Source organism: Coccinella septempunctata, chromosome 2 (assembly GCF_907165205.1).
Source record: "Coccinella septempunctata chromosome 2, icCocSept1.1, whole genome shotgun sequence".
NCBI classification, from domain to species: domain Eukaryota; kingdom Metazoa; phylum Arthropoda; class Insecta; order Coleoptera; family Coccinellidae; genus Coccinella; species Coccinella septempunctata.
The window spans coordinates 42503928-42524053 of NC_058190.1; the positions used below are offsets into that span (position 1 = coordinate 42503928).

A 20126-nucleotide genomic window follows, 5' to 3' on the forward strand; every position below is an offset into this window, starting at 1 on the left:
TAAGTGACAGCAATAATCAACTAAGTCTTTGTTCACGACGGGTAGGACTGTGCAGACAACTTGGTGAAGAATTTGGACGAATTTTATTGGTGAGTTTTTGAACTTATTTTCAATTTTTCACACACGATGTTACAAGATTGTTAGAATAATATTTAGGAACATCCTATAAGTACCCATTCTCATTTCTATTCAAAAGCCGAACGGACCAATATTGTAAACTATGATTGATCTACGATTGATTCAGTCTTCATCAGATAAAATTCTGCCAGTTCTCCTAGATCAGATCTAGAGTTTAGGTCTTTTATCAATAATTTTTTAACTTCGTCATTCTGTTTACGTGATTTTTCATAGAATGTTTACATTTGGTCGGTCTCATCTTCTGTTTGAAAAAAGATTCGCCTTTAGAATTAGATACGTAAGTAGTAAAAATCTGAGCCGTCTATTCCAAAGATATTACACTGTAATACCTTTGGTCTATTCATCCAAAATATTTTCGGCAAAGCGGTGTTGCCAATTCACTCAGATATTGGTAGTGTGTGATATTTCATTTCCTTTATTATATTATTATTCAAAATGATTTTCATTATTACAGTTGATCGAAGTATTAAATCAACGGTATTACGATCTCAATATTCCCAATTACTTTCCTATTCTTTTCCGTCTATCTTTACAACTCGACTGTCACAACTTATTTCCTCTTTGTTATTTAATTGTTCGTGAATTTTTTTTACAGATGATAATACCTTACAAGAATAATAAAAACTATTATACCGAAAATTTAAAACGTTGAACTCGATAAAGATTTCAATATTCTTTGAAACTGGCGTTATGCATTATTTCAAACGAGCTCGCGTTTACATTCTGTCGTATATTTTCAGATGATTTGTTCGGTTTGGCAACCATCATTTGTTTGGGTGTGAGACTTATTGCAAAAAAATCTATTAGTTGTTGGATTGATTTATATCTGAAATAACTCTACGTGTTTAATTTGAAGAAGGTAAGTTTTCCTTATCAATTATCTCCTCAATTAGGTATATTATTCTATTTTGTTTTTTCAACTTCCATCATTGCAAGATGCTCATCATTGCATAGGTACCTAGTATAAAATTATCACATCCATTTCAGGTCATTAGAAGGTGTGTTTTTTTTATTATCGATTCAGGTAGTAAAATGACCTATACATTAATCGAGAAGGAAACATATTTATTTAACCTCAAATTGAAGAATTTTCAACAATTCAATTATGTGGGTGGAAGAGGTGGAGTCGATTATTTTTCAAGTCAACGAATACTTGAACCTAATTCGCCCCATATTTTCAAATCATTAAACTGCAATCAATGGAAATGAAAAAGATCGTCCTCTACGGTTATCTTCACATCTTTTGCTTCCTGTTCTACCTATTTATTGATAAATTATTATTATTAATTGATAAATAGTGTTAGGGTTCTATACCTATAAATTAAACGAAAAATCCCACAAATATAATTTTTTTTTGAGTTTCTCCATAAAAGTTAATTTGCCAGTTTTGCTATAAAGCAAAACTAGAAATTATTTTATGATAACTTTTTTGAATATTGTGATCTTTTCTAGGTCATACCATGTCTTCTGACGATTTCATAACAAATTTTCATAATCTCCCAGGAATATCTTTGAAGGAAAAGAAGAGATCTCTGCACAATTTATTGAAAAGTTTGAAAAATGCATCTACTAATACTGTCGATTCAATCTTACAGAAATTGAAACCCACATCATATCTTGAAGAAACATTCAGAATTGAAATTCTCATAACTTTAAAGCGAACTAATGATCTTCTGAATGTACTGAAGGATGGTAATGAAATAGAAGCTTGTAAAATAATCAAGCAAAGATGGTTCATCGAAGAATTGACTAACACGTTTACAGCTGACAGATTCATTCAAGATGTATTTCCACAGTTATCTCTTTCTGTAAGGACAAAGATACTCAAGAAAATATTAGTTTTCATTAAAGATGAAGAATTCATCAAGAAATTGTTTGAAACTTTGTACTCTGTTTATGGGTGGCAAGTCTCTTCAGTACTACTTACTGGATGCCCAGATGAAAAAATAAAAGAAATGTTACAGAAACATCTTTGCTGGCTTTCAACATCTCAATTGAAACTACTTTTCAATAAAAATCCATCATTAGTTACATTCTATTTCGAAATGATGAAACAAGAAGAATCATATTTGGATAATTATAAATGGCGTACATTTTTTGACTACATGGTAGTAAAAGATCCAATTTTCTTTGAGAACTTTTCACAGAAATTTGACATTTATAAAAGAAACTTTGGTAGACAAACTACCAAAAAATTCCTGAAGATTAAACAGGATGACATTATGGAAAATCCTAATAAGTATATTTCATTTTTGAGAAATGATGCTCTAGTTAGAAAATTGGGGGATAACTTTCCAGAATTCTATAAAAAAGCATTACCAAAAGATCTTTACGAGTTTCAGTACTGTAGTGCAAAATCATTGTTGAAATATTACCGTAAAAGCAAGCAATATCAGCTTTATTTGAATACCTTTCAAGAAACTTACAAAAAAGACCTTTGGGAGAACTCAGACTACATGGATGAAAGATTGATTGAGCTCATCCCTAATAAGGAAGAAAGAGAAAAATGGATAAAGAAATTTGAAAAGAGATCCAACTATGAGAAATATAGAGATGGGGGGGCCTTGGTTAGGTGTGCAATGAAATGTAGTGCTATAGAATTTGAAGAAGAAGACTACATGCTTAGTGATGATGTGGGAATTTCTGAAAGGAAGACTGTCTTCAACACATTAATAAGCACTTGCAAATTGAACAAAGATTATGATGCGCTTTTGAACGTACTGAAATCTTTCTGTCAACGGCATAGGAATAGTGATGTGAGTATAATCTATAACTTTTTACGCTGTTTATATGATGAGCTCGAGATGAAAAAATTAACTGCAGAACACTGGAAGTACATAAATGAAATTATAAATATTCAGTTATTCAAGAAACAAAAATTGTTCTATCCGATTCTGATTGAGTATATAAGATTCCTTCGTACACAAAATAAGTCAATAGATGAATTGGTATTGACTCTCTTGAAAGAAATGCCTCAAAAACTTGTTGATTTCAAGTATGATGATGATGAATTTGAAAAATCTCTGCTTGAACTATACATCAAATACTATCCACAAGTAACCGATGATAAAAAACTCAACTTAGCTGTTCAAATCATATTGAGTGTAATGAAATGGAATAAGAAACACTCGAAGAACCCAATTTACCTTCATAATCAACAAAACATCCTTAATGACTTCTTGGCATTGAAAGATAAGGAAAAATTAGATCAGCCACTTTTGAAAGCATTCAAATATTTAATTTGTAGACAGAAAGAGTGTCAAGAAACTTCAGATCTAGATGAGATCTACTGGCAAAATTTCAAAAACTTGAGAGATCGTACTATCACCAGATGGTTTCTCAAGTATAAACCAGGAATTATAAAGAATAATTTGAACAAAGTTGGGATCATGTTGGAAAATAAGGATATTAACTTGGTACGTAATCTCAAGAAATACGACCATATTGATATACCAAATGATATAACAAAATTATGCTTGGAAGAACTAGAAAGTGCCGAGCCTTCCAAAAGAGATCGGGTGGTAAAAATCCTTGTATATTTCATGTCGTCCCAAGATTTCCAGAGCTTTTTCCAACAATATATTCCTACTGTTGATAAAGTGGATACTGCTGGGGGAAGTGAAAGTGTGAGAAAATCTTATGAAATTCAATGTGCTTTGGCCAAATACTTGAAGAACAGAATAAATCTCAATGATAACCTTCAAGACTTACTCAAATATAGCCGGGGGGATATTTTATCTTCTGCTTTACCATCAATTTACAGTAGTTTTTGCAGGATTCCCGAAAATAAATTATATTCAGCATTGGATGATTTGAGTAATAAAGCTGTGTCTACAAGGAAACATGCAATATTTCTCACGAGTCTTATATCACCCATAGATAAAGTCTTGATGAAATTCAGCATAGTCAGGCAATCAGAAAAAAATGTATCTGTGAGACAGCATATGTTTCTGAGCTGTTACAAATATTATTTAAGAAATAACATTGATGAATGTTGGCCTCTACTGAGAGATTATATCGCACAACTAAAAAAAGAACAGAAGGATATACTGAAGCTACTAACAAATGTACATAAAATACCAATAAATAATCGTGCTATTTTCACAGAATGTGCCTGGGAAATTTTAAGCAAAGTGAAAAAAGAAGGCGTTAAAATGGATGATAACATGCAATCATTACTGTCAAATTTGAATCCAAGTGATATCAAACTTTTACGTGAACAGTTTGCTATGAATATCATTGAAAATTATTTGTTTGACTTGGATGAATGCTCTATGAATGATACTGTGTTCAATTTAACAAATTGTTTTCTGGTATTGTGTGGGAATACAGAGATAAAAGTACGTTTTATATTTGATTGCATTCATAAATTGAAGGAGAAATTTTGGAATGATGATGAAAAGAAAATACATGTGCTAAAAATAATTAGTAAGTTTTGTTTTAACATATTCAAATCAATGCTCAAAAAAGACAATAAATTGAAGTATGATAAAAACCTTCCTAAACTATTCTCTGAAGCATGGAAGAAAGAATTCACCATTGAGGAAACATTTGAAGAGCATATTTTCCTTGACTTCGTTATAATTCACATCGCATCAGATACTAAATCTGATTCACTATCTAAGGAAATGAGTGAATATTTTTCTGGTACTCTCAAGAAATACGGAAATTTAGTCATTGATAATTTCAAGTACTTTTTAACATTTTTCCTCAGATTGATTTATAAGGGTGATGATCATGATTTGCAAGTCCTGAAATTTTTGGATAGTTTTCTAGATTATAACTGTTCTGCAGAACATTGTGCCTTAGTTATCGATCTTTTACCCAGTGGAAACCATAAGGAAGATGTTCAAGAAGCTTACAACAAGTTGCTGAAGAAACTGTTGCAAAAAGATCAAATTGTACGAATTTGTTTATATGGAAAACTGAAAGAAAATTCTATTGGTTATTATTAAGATGAAGTCAAATTCCCTATAAGCTTCTCTAAATCTCTTAGATATAACGTACAACTAATTTTCATGATTGAAATCTATTAGGACAATAAAAATTAGGTCCCAACAATATTATTTTATGTTATACATTTACCCTTAATAATATTTTTGCAAATTGTATTTACTAATTTTATAACATCTATATAAACAAGTATACCCCACAATTAGTATCAAATACCTATAAGGAAATATTATAAATATAATAAAAAAATTTTTTTATGTAGAACATATTTTTGATTTCTTTTATATAATACTGCTGTTATCACTTTTCGAACATTCTGTAAAGATGAAATTCAGAATTATAATTCAGTTTATCTCCCTCCTTGGTCAACCATTTCAGAAATTATTTTATATCAAGTTGAAAATGTTAAAGAAATTATGCCCTGTGCTGAGATTTTGTTATGAGGCATTATCACCTTGAGCTGAAGTTCGTAGTGAAAATTCTGCTAATTTTTCACAACTTCGACTTCGCAGCTTCGAACACAAAAATTTTTTGTTCCTTAAATTTCTACCCTCAAAATGAGTTAATGAAAGCGAAAAAACTATAGCGATTATTGAACCAAGTTTGAGGACGATGATTGGCTTATTCTCGAATATTTTTAATTAGCTTTTTTGGAATCTGCATATTACAAAATATGTAATATGTTATAATTAGTAAGAAATGGATTCCACAGTTACGAAATGTGTGGAATGTGGAATTCATTTCATTTTCTATGTTGGGTCGATATTGATGTTTCCTTGTACTAACACTAACCTAAAAATTGGCTTTCAAAAAAATCTAAGATTCTTTAAAGAGATAAGTTTGTGGAAAACAACGTAAATGGTAGGAAAAGCTAAGACGACAATTTTTACAATTATAGAAATCTACATCTTATTTTTTCGACAAAATACTTTTGCATCAACCCTCCATTTATGCTATATATGATTTTGAAAAATGAGTTTTATAAGCGAATTATCCCAGTCCAAAGAATATTTGAGCTTCAGAAGCAGTGTACCTCTAAAAGTTATAGTTGTGGATAATAATGATAAAAAGGTGAGGTGGAAATGTCTTCATCACATAACACTCTCATCCTTTCACTTTTATAGGGATGGAAAGTTTTTGATTGTGGACCAAAATCTATAAAATGTCCTCTTGTGTGTGTACCCCCTGTGTCAGGATCCGCTGATATCTATTTCAAACAAGCGTTGAGTTTATCAGCTAAGGGAATAAGAGTTATATCTGTTGAAGCACCTGTCTACTGGAATGTGAGAGATTGGTGTGAAGGTTTTAGAAAACTTTTGGATCATTTAGGTGTTGAAAAGGTTCATATTTTTGGTGCCTCCTTAGGTAATATCACAAATAACAGAGTAATAACATTATTGGGATAGGAATCAAAATTTCAATTATATTCTCTTTAAATGAAAGTTGAATCTGATTTCATTGGTTGTCAGTGTTATCAATCATCCAGCATATAACATATAGGATAATAAAACTGTAACTGTAATTTGGGCGAAGAAACCTCAGTACAAGCTCACTTTCAATCATTGTTTTCATATTACACCTATAGAAATGTTGGATTACTGATAGACTGTTGAATAATTATATTCAACTAAAAGAATATGGATGGTTATGTTTTCATGGGCATGACAAACTTTGGAATTTTCAAGTTTCAATTCTTGATAGGATATATTTTCTTCCAGGTGGTTATTTAGCACAGAAATTTGCCGAGTATGCACATCTCAATCAAAGAGTGGCATCACTGATTTTATGCAATACATTCAATGATACCTCAATTTTCAATTCCCACGAATCGGCTGCTTTATATTGGCTATTACCAGCCCTGGTACTTAAAAGACTGATTATTGGCAATTTCAAACCTAATAAGGTAGATTGCAGCATTATGGAAGCTGCAGAGTTCATGGCAGAAAAGGTGTTATTTTTTTATCTTATGTTTCAAGTTAATATTGAATAATCAATTTGATCCACTATCAATGCCTATTTTATCCATTTCCTTGAGCATTATAATATTCATAAATTGCTTGTGAATAATGAGCCATTATTCACGAATTGTATATTAACATTCCTTAATCATTTGTGATCTGAGGACCATTATTCACTGGTCTAACAAAATTCGTGGTCACAACCAAAGACAGAGGCTCTGAAAATAGAGATATGCTATACAGTAATATTGGAATATCAGAAGTTCCCGTAGCAATCGTTAAGATATTGATATGAATACAGATGTTATTGAAAACGAGGTGAGGTATTTTGAAAATATTCATTTCACAGTCGTTGATAATGTACAGTATTCTTCTCGCTTGATTAACGTCATCCACGTGAATAATGGCTCATTGAATAATATACTATTTCCCACTTTTCTAAGGTCTATAGTTTCTTGGAATTGAGTATGGTGAAATCAATCTAGATATATTTTTTTCAGTTGGAAAGCTTAAGCCAAATAGAATTAGCAAGTCGACTAACATTGAACTGTTTGAAAGGATACGTAGAAGCTCATAAACTTAGAGACATTCCAGTAACAATAATAGATGTTTTCGATGAGTATGCTTTATCAGGTGCTGTTAGGGAAGAACTTTACAAGTGTTACCCAGAAGCTAAAATTGCAAACATGAAATCTGGGGGTAATTTTCCATACCTGAGTCGTTGCCAAGAAGTTAATTTGTATATTCAGGTAAGTTCTTGGTGAAGTCATTGTTTCCAATTTTAGAAAAAAATTTAATTGTTTTCCTTCAATCACATACTCAAATTTATAATTACGTAATCAATTATTGATTATTCAAAGAAAATGTTATTGACACCCCACAAGCCTCATTTAAGTAAATAATTGAAATAAAATTCATTTCCATAACAAAAATATTTTACTTTCCTTTCAATTGATATAAAATTTTTTCACTATTATTTCATTTCAGATTCATTTGAGACAATTTGACGATAATGATCTTTCACCCTCTAACATGCCTTTATTGAACAGATGCTGACTATTTATGTGTATGAAGATTTTTTGTTACGATTTATTCATTTACAGAATAAAGAAAACGAATATATATTTATATATTGCATTTGCATCAATATGTTCTTGAATTGATGTTTGTAATAATTTTAATCAAGTTCTTTGACCTTTTGTCATAAATAAATAAGTATGTTAATGAATGTCTTTTATCTCATATCAGATATTTCTTTTTATAGGTTTGAAATTGATATGCTAAGTTAGAAAATAGTAATCGCACAAATTAATACCCAATAACTTTTTTGCATATCCCAATTTTAACATCACTTAACTTAAAAAGTGTTTGAACTTTTATATGATATTCAACAGAAAATATTTATTTTTTTATTGTTTGAATTGTTTCATTCACTTTATAATTTTTAGCTTCTTCTTCATCACTGAAATATTCAGGTAATAGATCGTCTTTAGAAGGAGATTTTTCACGCTGTCTCTTATCCATTCCAGATGTAGAAGCCTGAGTTTTACAGATTGTGGAATAAGTAGACATGGCCTAGAAATGTATATATCATTCGACCAATTGCTTTCAATATAAAATATATTCATCAATTGAATTTGAAAAGAGCTCAACCTACCTGAGTAACTAAACTTGAAACATCTCCGACATTTGATGGAAGAATTAAAGTGTTTGATGATTTTGCTAACTTATTAAATGCTGCCACATATTGCTCAGCTATTGTTAAAGATGCTGCATTCGGACCCAAATCTTCTTCTAAAGCTTTGGCAACAACTCTCAAAGCTATAGCTCTTGCTTCAGCCACAGCTTGTATGGCTGTTGCCTCACCAGAAGCTTTGTTGATCTGTTCTTGTCGTTCAGCCTCCGAAGCCAAAATTCTAGCTCTCCTTTTACCTTCAGCAACATTTATATCTGCTTCTCTTACTCCTTCAGATTCTAAAATTGCAGCTCTTTTCTTCCTTTCCGCTTCTACCTGCATTTGCATTGCTTCTTGAACTCTTTGAGGCAATTTAATATCCCCTAAAATCGTTAAGAGGACAGTGAATGAATAATTTATTTTTTCAAAAAAAAATAATGAAATTGAATGAATAACTATGCTTCAGATACTAAATGCTGTCACTACAAAAATGAACAAAAAAAATCGAAGAGTCATATTTACTTATTTCATATCTCAAGCATTGCATGCCCCAGGCCTCACTAGCTTTATTTATTGAATCTACAATAGACACATTCAAATTTTCCCTTTCTCTGAAAACTTTATCTAAGGAAATCTTTCCAAGTTCAGATCTCATTGTAGTCTGTGCCAATTGAGTTATCGCAAACTCTGGATCTTCAACACCATAACTGGTTAAATAAGGGTCTATTATTCTCAGATATAAAACTCCATCAATGTTTAAATTTACATTATCAGCAGTTATGGCACTCTGTTTAGGAATATCCACTGCAATTTCTTTAAGACTCTGAACATATTTAACTCTATCAACGATAGGAATTAGTACATTTAATCCTGGTTCTAATACCCTATAGAATTTTCCCATTCTTTCTACAACCCATGCCTATAAAAAATGTATGGTCCCGATCAGTTCATAAAATGAACACTCAAATGAGTGTTGATACAGAATCTTACTTCTTGTTGAGGAACAAACATTACGACAGTATTTATGGGGGTTGAAGATCGGAACCTTCTATATATATGTGTGGACTCCACATGATGTTTCTGAAAATTTTATTTTGAGTTTTTGTGCTACAGTAAAATGAGGACTACCTTTGCATTGGAGATCAAAGTTCTAGAAAGTATGAATGAGCGTGTAAACATCGTTTTGCTATTCTGATCACGAATTAAATATTTCGGTTCAGTGATTAAAAGAATTATTGATGCAGTTTATTCAAATATTTTATTTCTCATTTGAAAAAACTTGTATGTTAACCACAGAACACAATGTTAACCAGAAAAAGCAGCTCTATGACTAGAAAGAACGGTTAAATCACAGAGTACAAATAAACTCGATGAGTGACAACATTCTCTAAGAAAATAAAAAATTTTGGAGAGTTTTGGAGGGTCCACCTTCCATAAAAAAATATACATGGCGCAAAGAGATAATCACTGAACTATGGGGAATAATAGTTTAGTACAAGGAGATATATCTCCTTGGTTTAGTACTGATCTCTCTACACTACAATCTCTGGTCGACCATCGATCGACAGCAGAGATATCTCTGATCGACCAAAGAGGAACTTTGGATCGACATTCAACTGAGTCGAGACCACAGAACACTAATGTATGTTGATAGGTCAATGACATGTCAAAGGAGAGGAAACTCTCCTGATTGAGTGCATAAAGTAAGTCTGTTCTGTGATTGAGTGTTCTATGAATCTGAAATGTTTTTACACGTATTTCGATTCAAAGTCCACCTAACACCAAATTAATTACACGTTCAAAAAAAATTTCTGATTTTAGTTGAATCGAATATGTTCTTATCGAAAGTATCAAAATCCTCCTAAGAAAGTTGCTTCCGAAGTTGTTTCTCGAATATTTTTAAGCGAATAAATTCATAAGAATGGGGTTTTCTTCGTTTTTAAAACGTTTTATTGTTAATGCGACAATTTTAATTTTATTCATCACATTTATGCCAGGATTACTACCTGATGTATCGATAACGAAGTCGTTCAAGTAATTATATTTTTTACAACAGATTGGCAAAACATTAATTTTCTTACTCATTTGTAGTATAAATTGTATCTACTCATTGTTGAATGATACTTATAGGACACTATTTCAGGGTTTTTAAAGCTACTCTTGATGGAAAACTGACTCCAAACAAAAAACTTGATAAGGTAGAGATCTTATTTAAGGGAGATCTTCTAGGTCCTGAAAGTTTTACAGATGATAAAAACTATTTATATACTTCGCTCCATACTGGAGATATAGTAAAAATTGCTGGGAAACATATTGTACCTGTTGTTACATTTGGAAAACCATGTAAGGGATTCTACGAAGAGCGAATATGCGGAAGGCCTCTTGGAATAAAGTTTGGCAGTGACGGCTACCTTTATGCTGCAGATGCATACTATGGAATATTCAAGGTTGATGTTGATACAGGTATAATCTCTCCCATTGAATTCCTAATAACTAATGAACAATGTTTCTTATTCACTTTGTATAAAGGGTGTCAAATGGAAAGTGCCCATAGAGAGAAATATAAATTTTAGTTGTATGAAATGTTTTATAGTATGAATTATTGATTTTCCTTTATTGGTTTATTTCTCATTTAGTTACAATATTTTTTCAGGTGAAAAAACAAAACTTGTATCATTTGGGGAGGAGATTGATGGAAAACCAACCAAGGTTCCTAACAGTGTAGCAGTAAGTTGTAATGGTGATGTTTATTGGACTGATTCTAGTTCGAACTTTTTGCTTCAAGATGGGTTATTTGCATTCCTTGATGATCCATCAGGAAGGTAAGAATAATTTTAATTGGGTAAAGGTTTAACAGTGAACCACTCTACGAACAAACCTATTAATTAAATTGCTCTGAGTATTGTTTTCTGCTATTTCATTAAAATATATTAACTGCTAGAATGATGTGATAACTGTCAGATTCATTTCAGACTTATCCATTATAATGCTAAAACTGGTAAGAATAAAGTTTTAGTGGATGGAATTCTCTTTGCAAATGGAGTAGCACTGTCGAAGAATGAAGATTTTGTAATAGTTTCTGATGCAACTAATCAAATTCTTCGACGATATATTAAAGGTCCCAAGGCTGGTACCACAGAGACATTTGTTAGGTTACCTGGTATCCCTGATAATATCCAAACTGATGGAGGATCTGGCTTTCTTGTGACTGTTATTATAGAATCTAATGCAGAAAGCCCAAGTTTTCCAAGTCTATTGTCACGGTTCCCAAATGTCCGAAGGTTCTTGGCTAGATCACTTGGCTTGGCTGAGTTGGGTTTTCGTTTCATTGATAGACTTTACCCGAATGAAGTTTGCCAGAAGACATTGCACTATGTAAGTTATATTTAATAACCAACTGAAATATTTTTAATGGAAGAATGGAGGACCCTATATTTTATTTTATTTTTGGATTCTCCACAAAATTTCATCCTTCTGACAGAAATTATAAAATTGAAAATTTTACTATCCTCAGAGAAAGCTCTCAAGATTTTACTTGTTGTCTAATTAAATATGAATGTTTCTCGAGGAGGTTTAAAATTAACTCTGTTTTCACACAAAAATCTCTTTTGGTTCTTCAGATACTTATTGCGAATATGTTCAGTGAATTACTCTATTTATGTGACACTAATAGATTATTATTTCGTGAATGAATGATATTCTGTATCCTCATAAGTGTTTAAAAAAAAATTTCAATTGAGAAGTTGAAAAAATACTTCAGAACGATAACAACTTATTAATTAATTCGAAATGTATATCTCTCTCATCCTTGGATTTGTAACAATTCAAATTTTAAAAAAACAATTTCTATTTTGTAGATTGGCCACATCTCTTCAGTGGCAAATATAGTTCCAAGCAGATCAATAGTACTCCACGTTTCTGAAAATGGTGAAATATTGAGCACTCTCTGGACTAACAACGCAACAATTGGAAAGTTCAGTGAAGCTCATATTGTCAAGAACTATTTGTACCTAGGATCTCCTTTCAATGATTACCTTGGTCGAATTCCACTTTCTGAGGTAGGGTGGGAACATTTGAGCAAAACATCGGATTCATTAACATCAAAAAAGCAATTGTGTTCAGATTTGTATGGCAAAGTGAATCCCAAAGTTCCCCAACAACCTAAAATTGATACTGTTAAACCAACCGCAGCATCTTCTAGGACAACGACAAAACCTGAAACAACTCACAAACAAAAAGACACTCCAGCCCAAAAACCAACTACCACAACTCAAAAAGCAACAACTACAACTCAAAAACCAACTGCAACAACTCAAAAACCTACAACCACAACTCAAAAACCAACTACAACAACTCAAAAACCTACAACCACAACTCAAAAACCAACAACCGCAACCCAAAAACCAACATCCACAGCTCAGAAACCTACAGCCAAAGCTCAGGAACCATCAACAAAAACTCAGAAGCCAACAACCAACTCTCAAAAACCAAACACAGTTCAGAAACCAACAACCACAACCCAAAAACCTACACCCACCGCTCAACAGCCTAAAGCAACAGCTGAGAAACCCACAACTACAACTCAGAAACCTACAACCGAAACTCAGAAACCTACAACTGGAACTCAGAAGCCATCAACTATTTCTACACCAAAACCAACTGTCTCTCCTAAGCCTGCAAGCACAACCCAAAAACCTGTAACAATTACAAAGGAAGACAAGCAAAGGGTACCAACTAATCCTCAGAATAGTAATTCAAGAGGACAACCTGCAGCTAAAACTGCAAGAAATGAGCTGTAAAAGATCAATTAATGAAAAATTAATTTGTCTGCAGGGATAAGGGTAGGTAGGTACTCTTTTTTTACCATAATAATTCAGCCTGTGTTGGTAAACCCAATGTCATGTATCATATATAGATAATTCTTCTTTTTGTTTGCTATCAAAAAGGTACAATGCAAACTGCAAATTTGTAAGAATCTCCTTTTTCAGTAAAGTTAACATAACCTTCAAAAAACATTTCCCTATATTATATATTTCAAAGATCTGAAGAAAAATTTAGTTTTAGTGTATTATGGTGGTAGTGCAAGTTATATGACTGATTATTGATTAGCTTATTATCATTTTGATTGATTTACTTTTGTTGGGTGATGTCTGTTTATTTGTTAAAGAATATCACAATTCTAATCATTTATCTAATTGTTGTTTATAACAGATTTTTCCAAAATGTGTTACATACATTCCATTTTATTGAGTTGAAGTTATGTGAATTACTTGATTCATAAACCAAAATATTACTTTTTATTATTTTTCAAGATAACCAACTTGTGGAGTTCCTTTTTATGATATCTCTATGAGGTTCTTGTTCCACATCAATATTCCACATACAGCTAAGAAGTCATTATAAGATTGAAAAAATGTCATCTAATGTAGCAGTGTTTTCAGTTCCCTCAGATAGGGACTTTTCCATTATCCCTTACAATGTTACTATGCCTGTTCTACGGCGAATAATGAATTGTCAAAACCATTGGTTGGTAACCATAAGGCGGCCAAACTTTTACACACACTGGTTCTAAGCAACACTTGGCCTGCCCTACAGCAACGAAAGATTTTGACAATTCATTAGAGTGCCCTGTCCTACCAACAATAGTAATATCAGCTTTTGTTTGTAGCAATGATCTGAAGTAATTTATTTTTAAAATAACGAATGATTGAAAATCTAGATTTTTGAAATGCAAAATATTTATCGAAATTTGTATTAATATTTATACATATGTAATATCCATTCCATAACTTCTTTTATTCATATTCTAAAGCAATAATGGTATGAATTACCAAAGAGTGGGTACTCTCAAATCACTACCAACTGCCATTCAAGCTGATAATAAATCGCATTTGTTTTAATGTTCAAAAAAGATTGCTTGTGATTTTTAAGGAGTATTTTGTGGTTAACCGTGATAAATATATTTAACTTCTCTGTTGCCTAATTATCTTCAGAAATATTAAGTTCGTCTTGTACAATGGTTGTGAGTTATATTAAACTTTCTTATTTAAATGGAAACAAAATGTTTTATTTTTATTTTATTTCGAGTCGAGGTGACCCAGCACTCAGCTAGGGAAATTTTGTTTCAAGCCAAGATTGGCTGATGCTGATGCCGGTCACGCTATCGTCGTCTGCGAATCTTCGTTAGCTTTTTCTCGAGTCTTGGTTCTTAGGAAGGCTTCATAAACCCACCATTAAAATTAAAACCGACAGCGCGACGTTGGGTTATATTTTTGACTTGCTTGGTTAGCAAGAGAGAGAGAGAGCTAGAGTTACTAACTTTGGTTGTCTAGAGGTAACAAATCAATGAGTGTAACTAAGATATATGAACAAAACCAGGCGCGAAATGAAATCAAATATTTCTCCTGCGCTCCCACCATTTCGCTTCTAATGCGATTTGCCTTTAACTTTCCTCTCAAGGGAATCACTAGATTGCCCTTTATCTGACTCTGATAGTAATATTTTTCTTCGGGCAGAATCCTTCAAACAATTTCTACCTCGAAATCAGAATAGTCCTGCACATATTTATTTTTATCATTGAGCTATTGTTATTGATATTAATATAGGAATCTCAATGTACGCCACTGGCCGACTTCACTGGTTCATTAGTGATTATTTTTCTGTGGATAAGGCTGTCTGTTCTGTTCTACATCTATCTACGACATCTACTCTGATCTCTATGATTTTGTGTCTATGCTTCAAAGAAAAATTTTCTTTGTAATCTGTGGGTGAATTTTGCCCGATTGCCAACATTTTTTGTAGTGAGGATTTTCCATTATATTTCCCTTGAAAATTTCCTGATTTCTTGAAATTCATAGGTAGGATATGTAAAATAAATAAATTCTCGAAAAGTATCTGTTGTGTGAACTTTCAATGAAAGGTTAACTTAACTTCAGTTAATCGTAACCTCTTACATAATACAAATTTTCATTTTGCAGAACAAAATGTTCGGCGTAATCGGAAATTTAGCCCCAGTTGTGGCCCAAAATGCTCAAATTTCGCAACAGCGGGGAATGGCTACGCTGAAAGCCATTTCCATTAGATTGAAATCCGTTAAAAACATCCAGAAAATTACTCAGTCAATGAAGATGGTGTCGGCCGCTAAATACAATAGAGCTGAACGAGAACTGAAACAAGCTAGACCTATTGGAGCTGGTTCATCTCAATTTTATGAAAAGGCTGAAGTAACAGCTCCAACTGATGTTCCCCAAAAATTATTCATTGCTATTTCATCTGACAGAGGTTAGTCTTAATTTTTCTCGCTAAAAAAGTTTCTGTTCATGAATGAAATTAATTACAGGTTTATGTGGAGCTATCCATTCCAATGTAGCCCGTGTTATTCGTGGTGAACTCAATAAGGATGATCAAAACATCAAGATTGTATGTGTTGGAGACAAATCTAGGGCCCTTCTGGCTCGAGTATATGGAAAAAATATCATCATGGCAGCAAATGAAATTGGTCGTTTGCCCCCAACTTTCAATGATGCCTCAATTTTAGCAGATGCTATTATTTCATCAGGATATAAATTTGGTTCTGGAGAAATTGTCTTCAATCGGTTCAAGTCTGTTGTATCTTATAGCACCCAAACATTGCCAGTTTTCAGTTTGAACTCTGTCCAGGTGAGACAAAAACTACAAAAGTATTAATTTTATAGAATCGTTGAACAGAAGTGAAACTGCTCTAGGATATTGAACTTTTTCGAATTGAGTCATTAATAATTGGTTTTCTGTTGGTGAACTCTGATGACTGTTGATTTTTACTTTTAGGCTGCACCAAAATTATCTATTTATGATTCCCTTGATGATGAAGTTATTCAGAGTTATCTGGAATTTTCACTTGCTTCACTTATTTACTATGCTCTCAAAGAGGGAGCTTGTAGTGAGCAATCTTCCAGAATGACAGCCATGGACAATGCAAGTAAAAATGCAACTGAAGTCATAGATAAGTTGACTTTAGCGTTCAATCGTACTAGACAAGCTGTTATCACCCGAGAACTTATTGAAATTATTTCTGGAGCTTCTGCCCTGTAGAACTCCTAAATGAAACCTGATTTATCTAATAGCTGGTACATAATTTCATTTGGAGTTATATAAAAGTTTGAGAAGAATTAAATGTAAGCCCAAAGTCACTAACTAACATCTGTTTTTCAATTCTTAATGAACTTTTTTATTATGTTCAATGGAATGGACTGTATTGAAATATAAGTAAAAATGGTTATATGCATTCGTTTATTCATCTCCTATTAGAATTTCAGATGTAGCATTTTAAATGAATTTACAGAGACATAAAATGATTTTTTTCTATTGCACCTTAACAAGGTGTTATTTCTATTAATTTTTTTGAACTACCACCATTCATCTGTTGATCTGAAATGGGGAACCCATATTTTATTACCTACTGAAAAATGGGATATCACTACGGATCATAGGAATGGACTATGGTCTTGCACTCAATTATGAATTAAGTGCCTGAGGGAATTGAAAGATGTGATGAAAAATTATGGAAAGGTAAGCACAAGAAATGTATTAACTTTTACTGTAGTAAGGACACAGATTTTGAATTTCACTATGAATATTCGGATTTTTGGTCTGTCTACACATATATTAAATAGCTATTTACAGAGATTTGTTTCTGTTTACATACTTCCACAGCTAATGAAATTTACAAGCAATAAAAAACTTAACTTCAAACACTTAAAGAAGAACGATTATTGGCCCAGAACTGTTGAGCTGAAAATACTAAAGTGGCCAAATATAATAAGGCTGCTATCCAACAGTTGTAGGCATTCTGAAATTAAATTTTTTGTAAGTACGGAATGTAGGACAAAACCAAAGAACTCGAAATTACCTGTGTATATCCTGCATCAATCTTTGAGTAAAAGTCTGAGAGTTCCATATTTGGCTCAAATTCTACTTCTGGAAGGTCCTCCGATAGAGCAACTGCTCCAAAGAAGTAGAATATACCCATAAGTCCCTTCAAAACATGGTTTGTTAAATTATGTTAACATTTGAATTTTCAATCTTCCTTACCAGCTGAATAATACCCCATATACTCAGTATAATACCACAAATAGAAAGTTTGGGGCCGCAAACAGGCATTTTGGAATGTATTAAGATTTATTATACACTTCACTTCAATAACTTTGAATCATGTGATGAAAATCAGTACTCCTTCAACAAATGCCCTACTTTCCGTTTGCAGAATGTCAAATTGACAGATGTCACTGTCAGTGTCATATGATAAGGATCATAGAAAAAGTGTTTTCGTCTTCCAAATTTTTTTTGTCCTTACGCAATGATCCCGGAAATTAAGGGTTTTTTTAACTTTTTAGAGAATTTGTTATTCGCGATTCAATGGTAGGTTGCGCCCTCTATAAACATTCGTTTTTTGACATCTACACAAGTAGGTCGAATCAGTGTAAACAGAAGGAAATTTGTGTAGTTTCGTTATTTTTGTACGCACGAATGATGGCTTATAATGAAAATTGTGTATTCCTAAGCCCCAAGGAGTATTTTAGATATTAAGGATTCATTCCTACTAGCAGAAATTTAATAGAAGGTGAGTAAATGCAAATTTATGAATGAAATATTCATTGACCATACAATAAACATTTTAGGAGAAGCAGGCTTGAATTCCGGGCATATTATGATGTGTGGAATTTTGGGAAAGAGCAGCAGAGTCATTGAAATTTTTGGTTTGTGTTTGCAAACATCGGCCCTCTCCTCAGATCCTCACGAGATTAAGGGGAAAATTATAATCGATGAAAAATCGGCCATAATATCAGCATTTACCTGTTCTTGTAAGGTCGGTTTAGGAGGGAGGTGCAATTCTATTATAGTGCACCAGGTTGTATACATTCAATGTATTTGATGTCTGAATCAGGACTTACAATTTGACAATCATATATACACAATATAATTGTTAGTTTTTTTGCTGTTCCTTGTGTTTTTTGTTTCAGGACTGACCTTCTCAAACTTGAGAAAATTTCAAGCAGCGACCTAAAATGCTGGTGGAAAAAGAAAAAAGAAGAGACTAAATCCAAATATCAAGCTCTTCCACTTCTGGAAACGAATTGCTTAAAAGACAAAGGGTCCCCTGCGCATCAACTATCATCACAGGATGAAGAAGATATAAGGAAATTTGTTATAAATAAGATGCCTTCATCCAGCATTGCATCTCACAAGAAAATAACTATAATCTCATTTGAACTTTTGAAACTATAATGATTTATTTTCAGAATGAAGAATTAGAAATGCAGAAAATTCTGATTTTCTGAAGAATTTCTATAAATTTGGCACACAAATGAATTTCAAATGCCCTCAGTGTATTATCACATACAATGAATTGGCTATGTTCAATTCTTTAAATGTATGTATGACAACTGAATCCAATAAGGCTCTCTGCGAGCAAGAAAGAAAATTTCGAGTCACTGGTTCTCGATGCTATGATTCGTATACCTATTCGAAAAATGATTGGGAAGAGAAATGTAGAACATATTTCTATCCCAAGCAATTTTCGAATTTTTATACCAGACATGGTATAAAATATGAACCATTGGCTCCAGAAATTTTCGAAAAGAAGACGGGGTTGTCAGAACTGAAGATGGGCCTGATAATATGCAGAAGCGAACCTTGGAAAACATTACATTTGTTCGAATAGTTAAGTCTTTGTGACATTTTAAATTAAAAAATTAAGTATGTATATGTTATGTTTTTTCATTAATTAAAGAATTATGTATGTATGTATATGTGTTTATACATATCTGTACCTATCCTGGAGATTGAATTAATTCTTTGAAAACATTAGGAGTGTGGTAGTACTGGTAGTGATTTGAAAGCAATACAATTCAATTCAATAGTGTAAATTATTATGTTTGGGAAAAAAATGAAAGGACACCATGTCCCTTTTGGCACAACTATTGCATCCATAAACGCAACAAAACACTTTCGATTTGGACATTTTGACTAATTTATCATCCATCTTAATATACAATTATATAAACCAAAACAATATAAATCACTGAATTCTCCAAACCAACTGTTTACAATTTGTTTTATAAATGGACCAAATGAAAACCAAACTAAACAACTTCTTCAACCTACTTCTGGAGTTTTAAATTTTGGCCACCAGGTGGCCTGAAGATGAACTTGAATCGCCAATACTTATATTTCAAACATCATTTTTGCTTACACATGTTTTTCACTTGGTTTTTCCAAAGCTTAACTCTTCATTTGAGCCGAAAAGAGTTCGGACTTTATCTCTACTATTTATTATTGAACTGACGTCCCAACATGATAGATTATTCTTCTGCTTTTTCAGCGATATAAAAATGAAAAATTTTGAAACCATGGCAGAGATATAT

The 20126-nt window shown here is 32.4% G+C and overlaps 6 protein-coding genes and 1 long non-coding RNA gene across 8 annotated transcripts; 5 read left to right on the forward strand and 2 right to left on the reverse strand.

The window, feature by feature from the left end:
* Nucleotides 1-1036: 1036 nt before the first annotated feature.
* On the forward strand, nucleotides 1037-5352 carry LOC123308582. Its single transcript, XM_044891308.1, has 2 exons — nucleotides 1037-1092; nucleotides 1591-5352. Exon 2 carries the CDS (start codon nucleotides 1599-1601, stop codon nucleotides 5091-5093), a length of 3495 nt encoding a protein of 1164 aa, XP_044747243.1. The 5' UTR covers nucleotides 1037-1092; nucleotides 1591-1598; the 3' UTR covers nucleotides 5094-5352.
* Nucleotides 5353-5914: 562 nt separating this feature from the next.
* Nucleotides 5915-8273, forward strand: LOC123308585 (maspardin-like). Its single transcript, XM_044891313.1, has 5 exons — nucleotides 5915-6162; nucleotides 6216-6456; nucleotides 6810-7039; nucleotides 7550-7798; nucleotides 8037-8273. Exons 1-5 carry the CDS (start codon nucleotides 6064-6066, stop codon nucleotides 8103-8105), a joined length of 888 nt encoding a protein of 295 aa, XP_044747248.1. The 5' UTR covers nucleotides 5915-6063; the 3' UTR covers nucleotides 8106-8273.
* A 164-nt stretch (nucleotides 8274-8437) lies between these two features.
* Nucleotides 8438-10040, reverse strand: LOC123308584 (stomatin-like protein 2, mitochondrial). The gene is made up of 5 exons (XM_044891312.1): nucleotides 9853-10040; nucleotides 9715-9804; nucleotides 9247-9643; nucleotides 8707-9107; nucleotides 8438-8624 (listed from the first exon to the last, which is right to left on the reverse strand). Exons 1-5 carry the CDS (start codon nucleotides 9901-9903, stop codon nucleotides 8451-8453), a joined length of 1113 nt encoding a protein of 370 aa, XP_044747247.1. The 5' UTR covers nucleotides 9904-10040; the 3' UTR covers nucleotides 8438-8450.
* A 421-nt stretch (nucleotides 10041-10461) lies between these two features.
* LOC123307266 (adipocyte plasma membrane-associated protein-like) lies at nucleotides 10462-14781 on the forward strand. The gene is made up of 5 exons (XM_044889504.1): nucleotides 10462-10758; nucleotides 10868-11187; nucleotides 11378-11546; nucleotides 11697-12099; nucleotides 12582-14781. Exons 1-5 carry the CDS (start codon nucleotides 10646-10648, stop codon nucleotides 13521-13523), a joined length of 1947 nt encoding a protein of 648 aa, XP_044745439.1. The 5' UTR covers nucleotides 10462-10645; the 3' UTR covers nucleotides 13524-14781.
* A 640-nt stretch (nucleotides 14782-15421) lies between these two features.
* LOC123307577 (ATP synthase subunit gamma, mitochondrial) lies at nucleotides 15422-16983 on the forward strand. 2 transcript variants are annotated; one of them, XM_044889942.1, is made up of 4 exons: nucleotides 15422-15581; nucleotides 15702-16005; nucleotides 16064-16383; nucleotides 16531-16983. In XM_044889942.1, exons 2-4 carry the CDS (start codon nucleotides 15708-15710, stop codon nucleotides 16792-16794), a joined length of 882 nt encoding a protein of 293 aa, XP_044745877.1. In that variant the 5' UTR covers nucleotides 15422-15581; nucleotides 15702-15707; the 3' UTR covers nucleotides 16795-16983. The 2 variants fall into 2 exon arrangements, with proteins under 2 accessions (XP_044745877.1, XP_044745878.1); XM_044889943.1 differs by lacking the exon at nucleotides 15422-15581 and adding an exon at nucleotides 15623-15643.
* Nucleotides 16984-17272: 289 nt separating this feature from the next.
* LOC123307579 (ribonuclease kappa-like) lies at nucleotides 17273-17970 on the reverse strand. The gene is made up of 3 exons (XM_044889944.1): nucleotides 17794-17970; nucleotides 17612-17737; nucleotides 17273-17551 (listed from the first exon to the last, which is right to left on the reverse strand). Exons 1-3 carry the CDS (start codon nucleotides 17860-17862, stop codon nucleotides 17450-17452), a joined length of 297 nt encoding a protein of 98 aa, XP_044745879.1. The 5' UTR covers nucleotides 17863-17970; the 3' UTR covers nucleotides 17273-17449.
* Nucleotides 17971-18103: 133 nt separating this feature from the next.
* LOC123307580 lies at nucleotides 18104-19505 on the forward strand. The gene is made up of 2 exons (XR_006536985.1): nucleotides 18104-18322; nucleotides 18381-19505. It is a non-coding gene; the product is annotated as an uncharacterized LOC123307580 (long non-coding RNA).
* The last annotated feature ends 621 nt before the right edge of the window (nucleotides 19506-20126 follow it).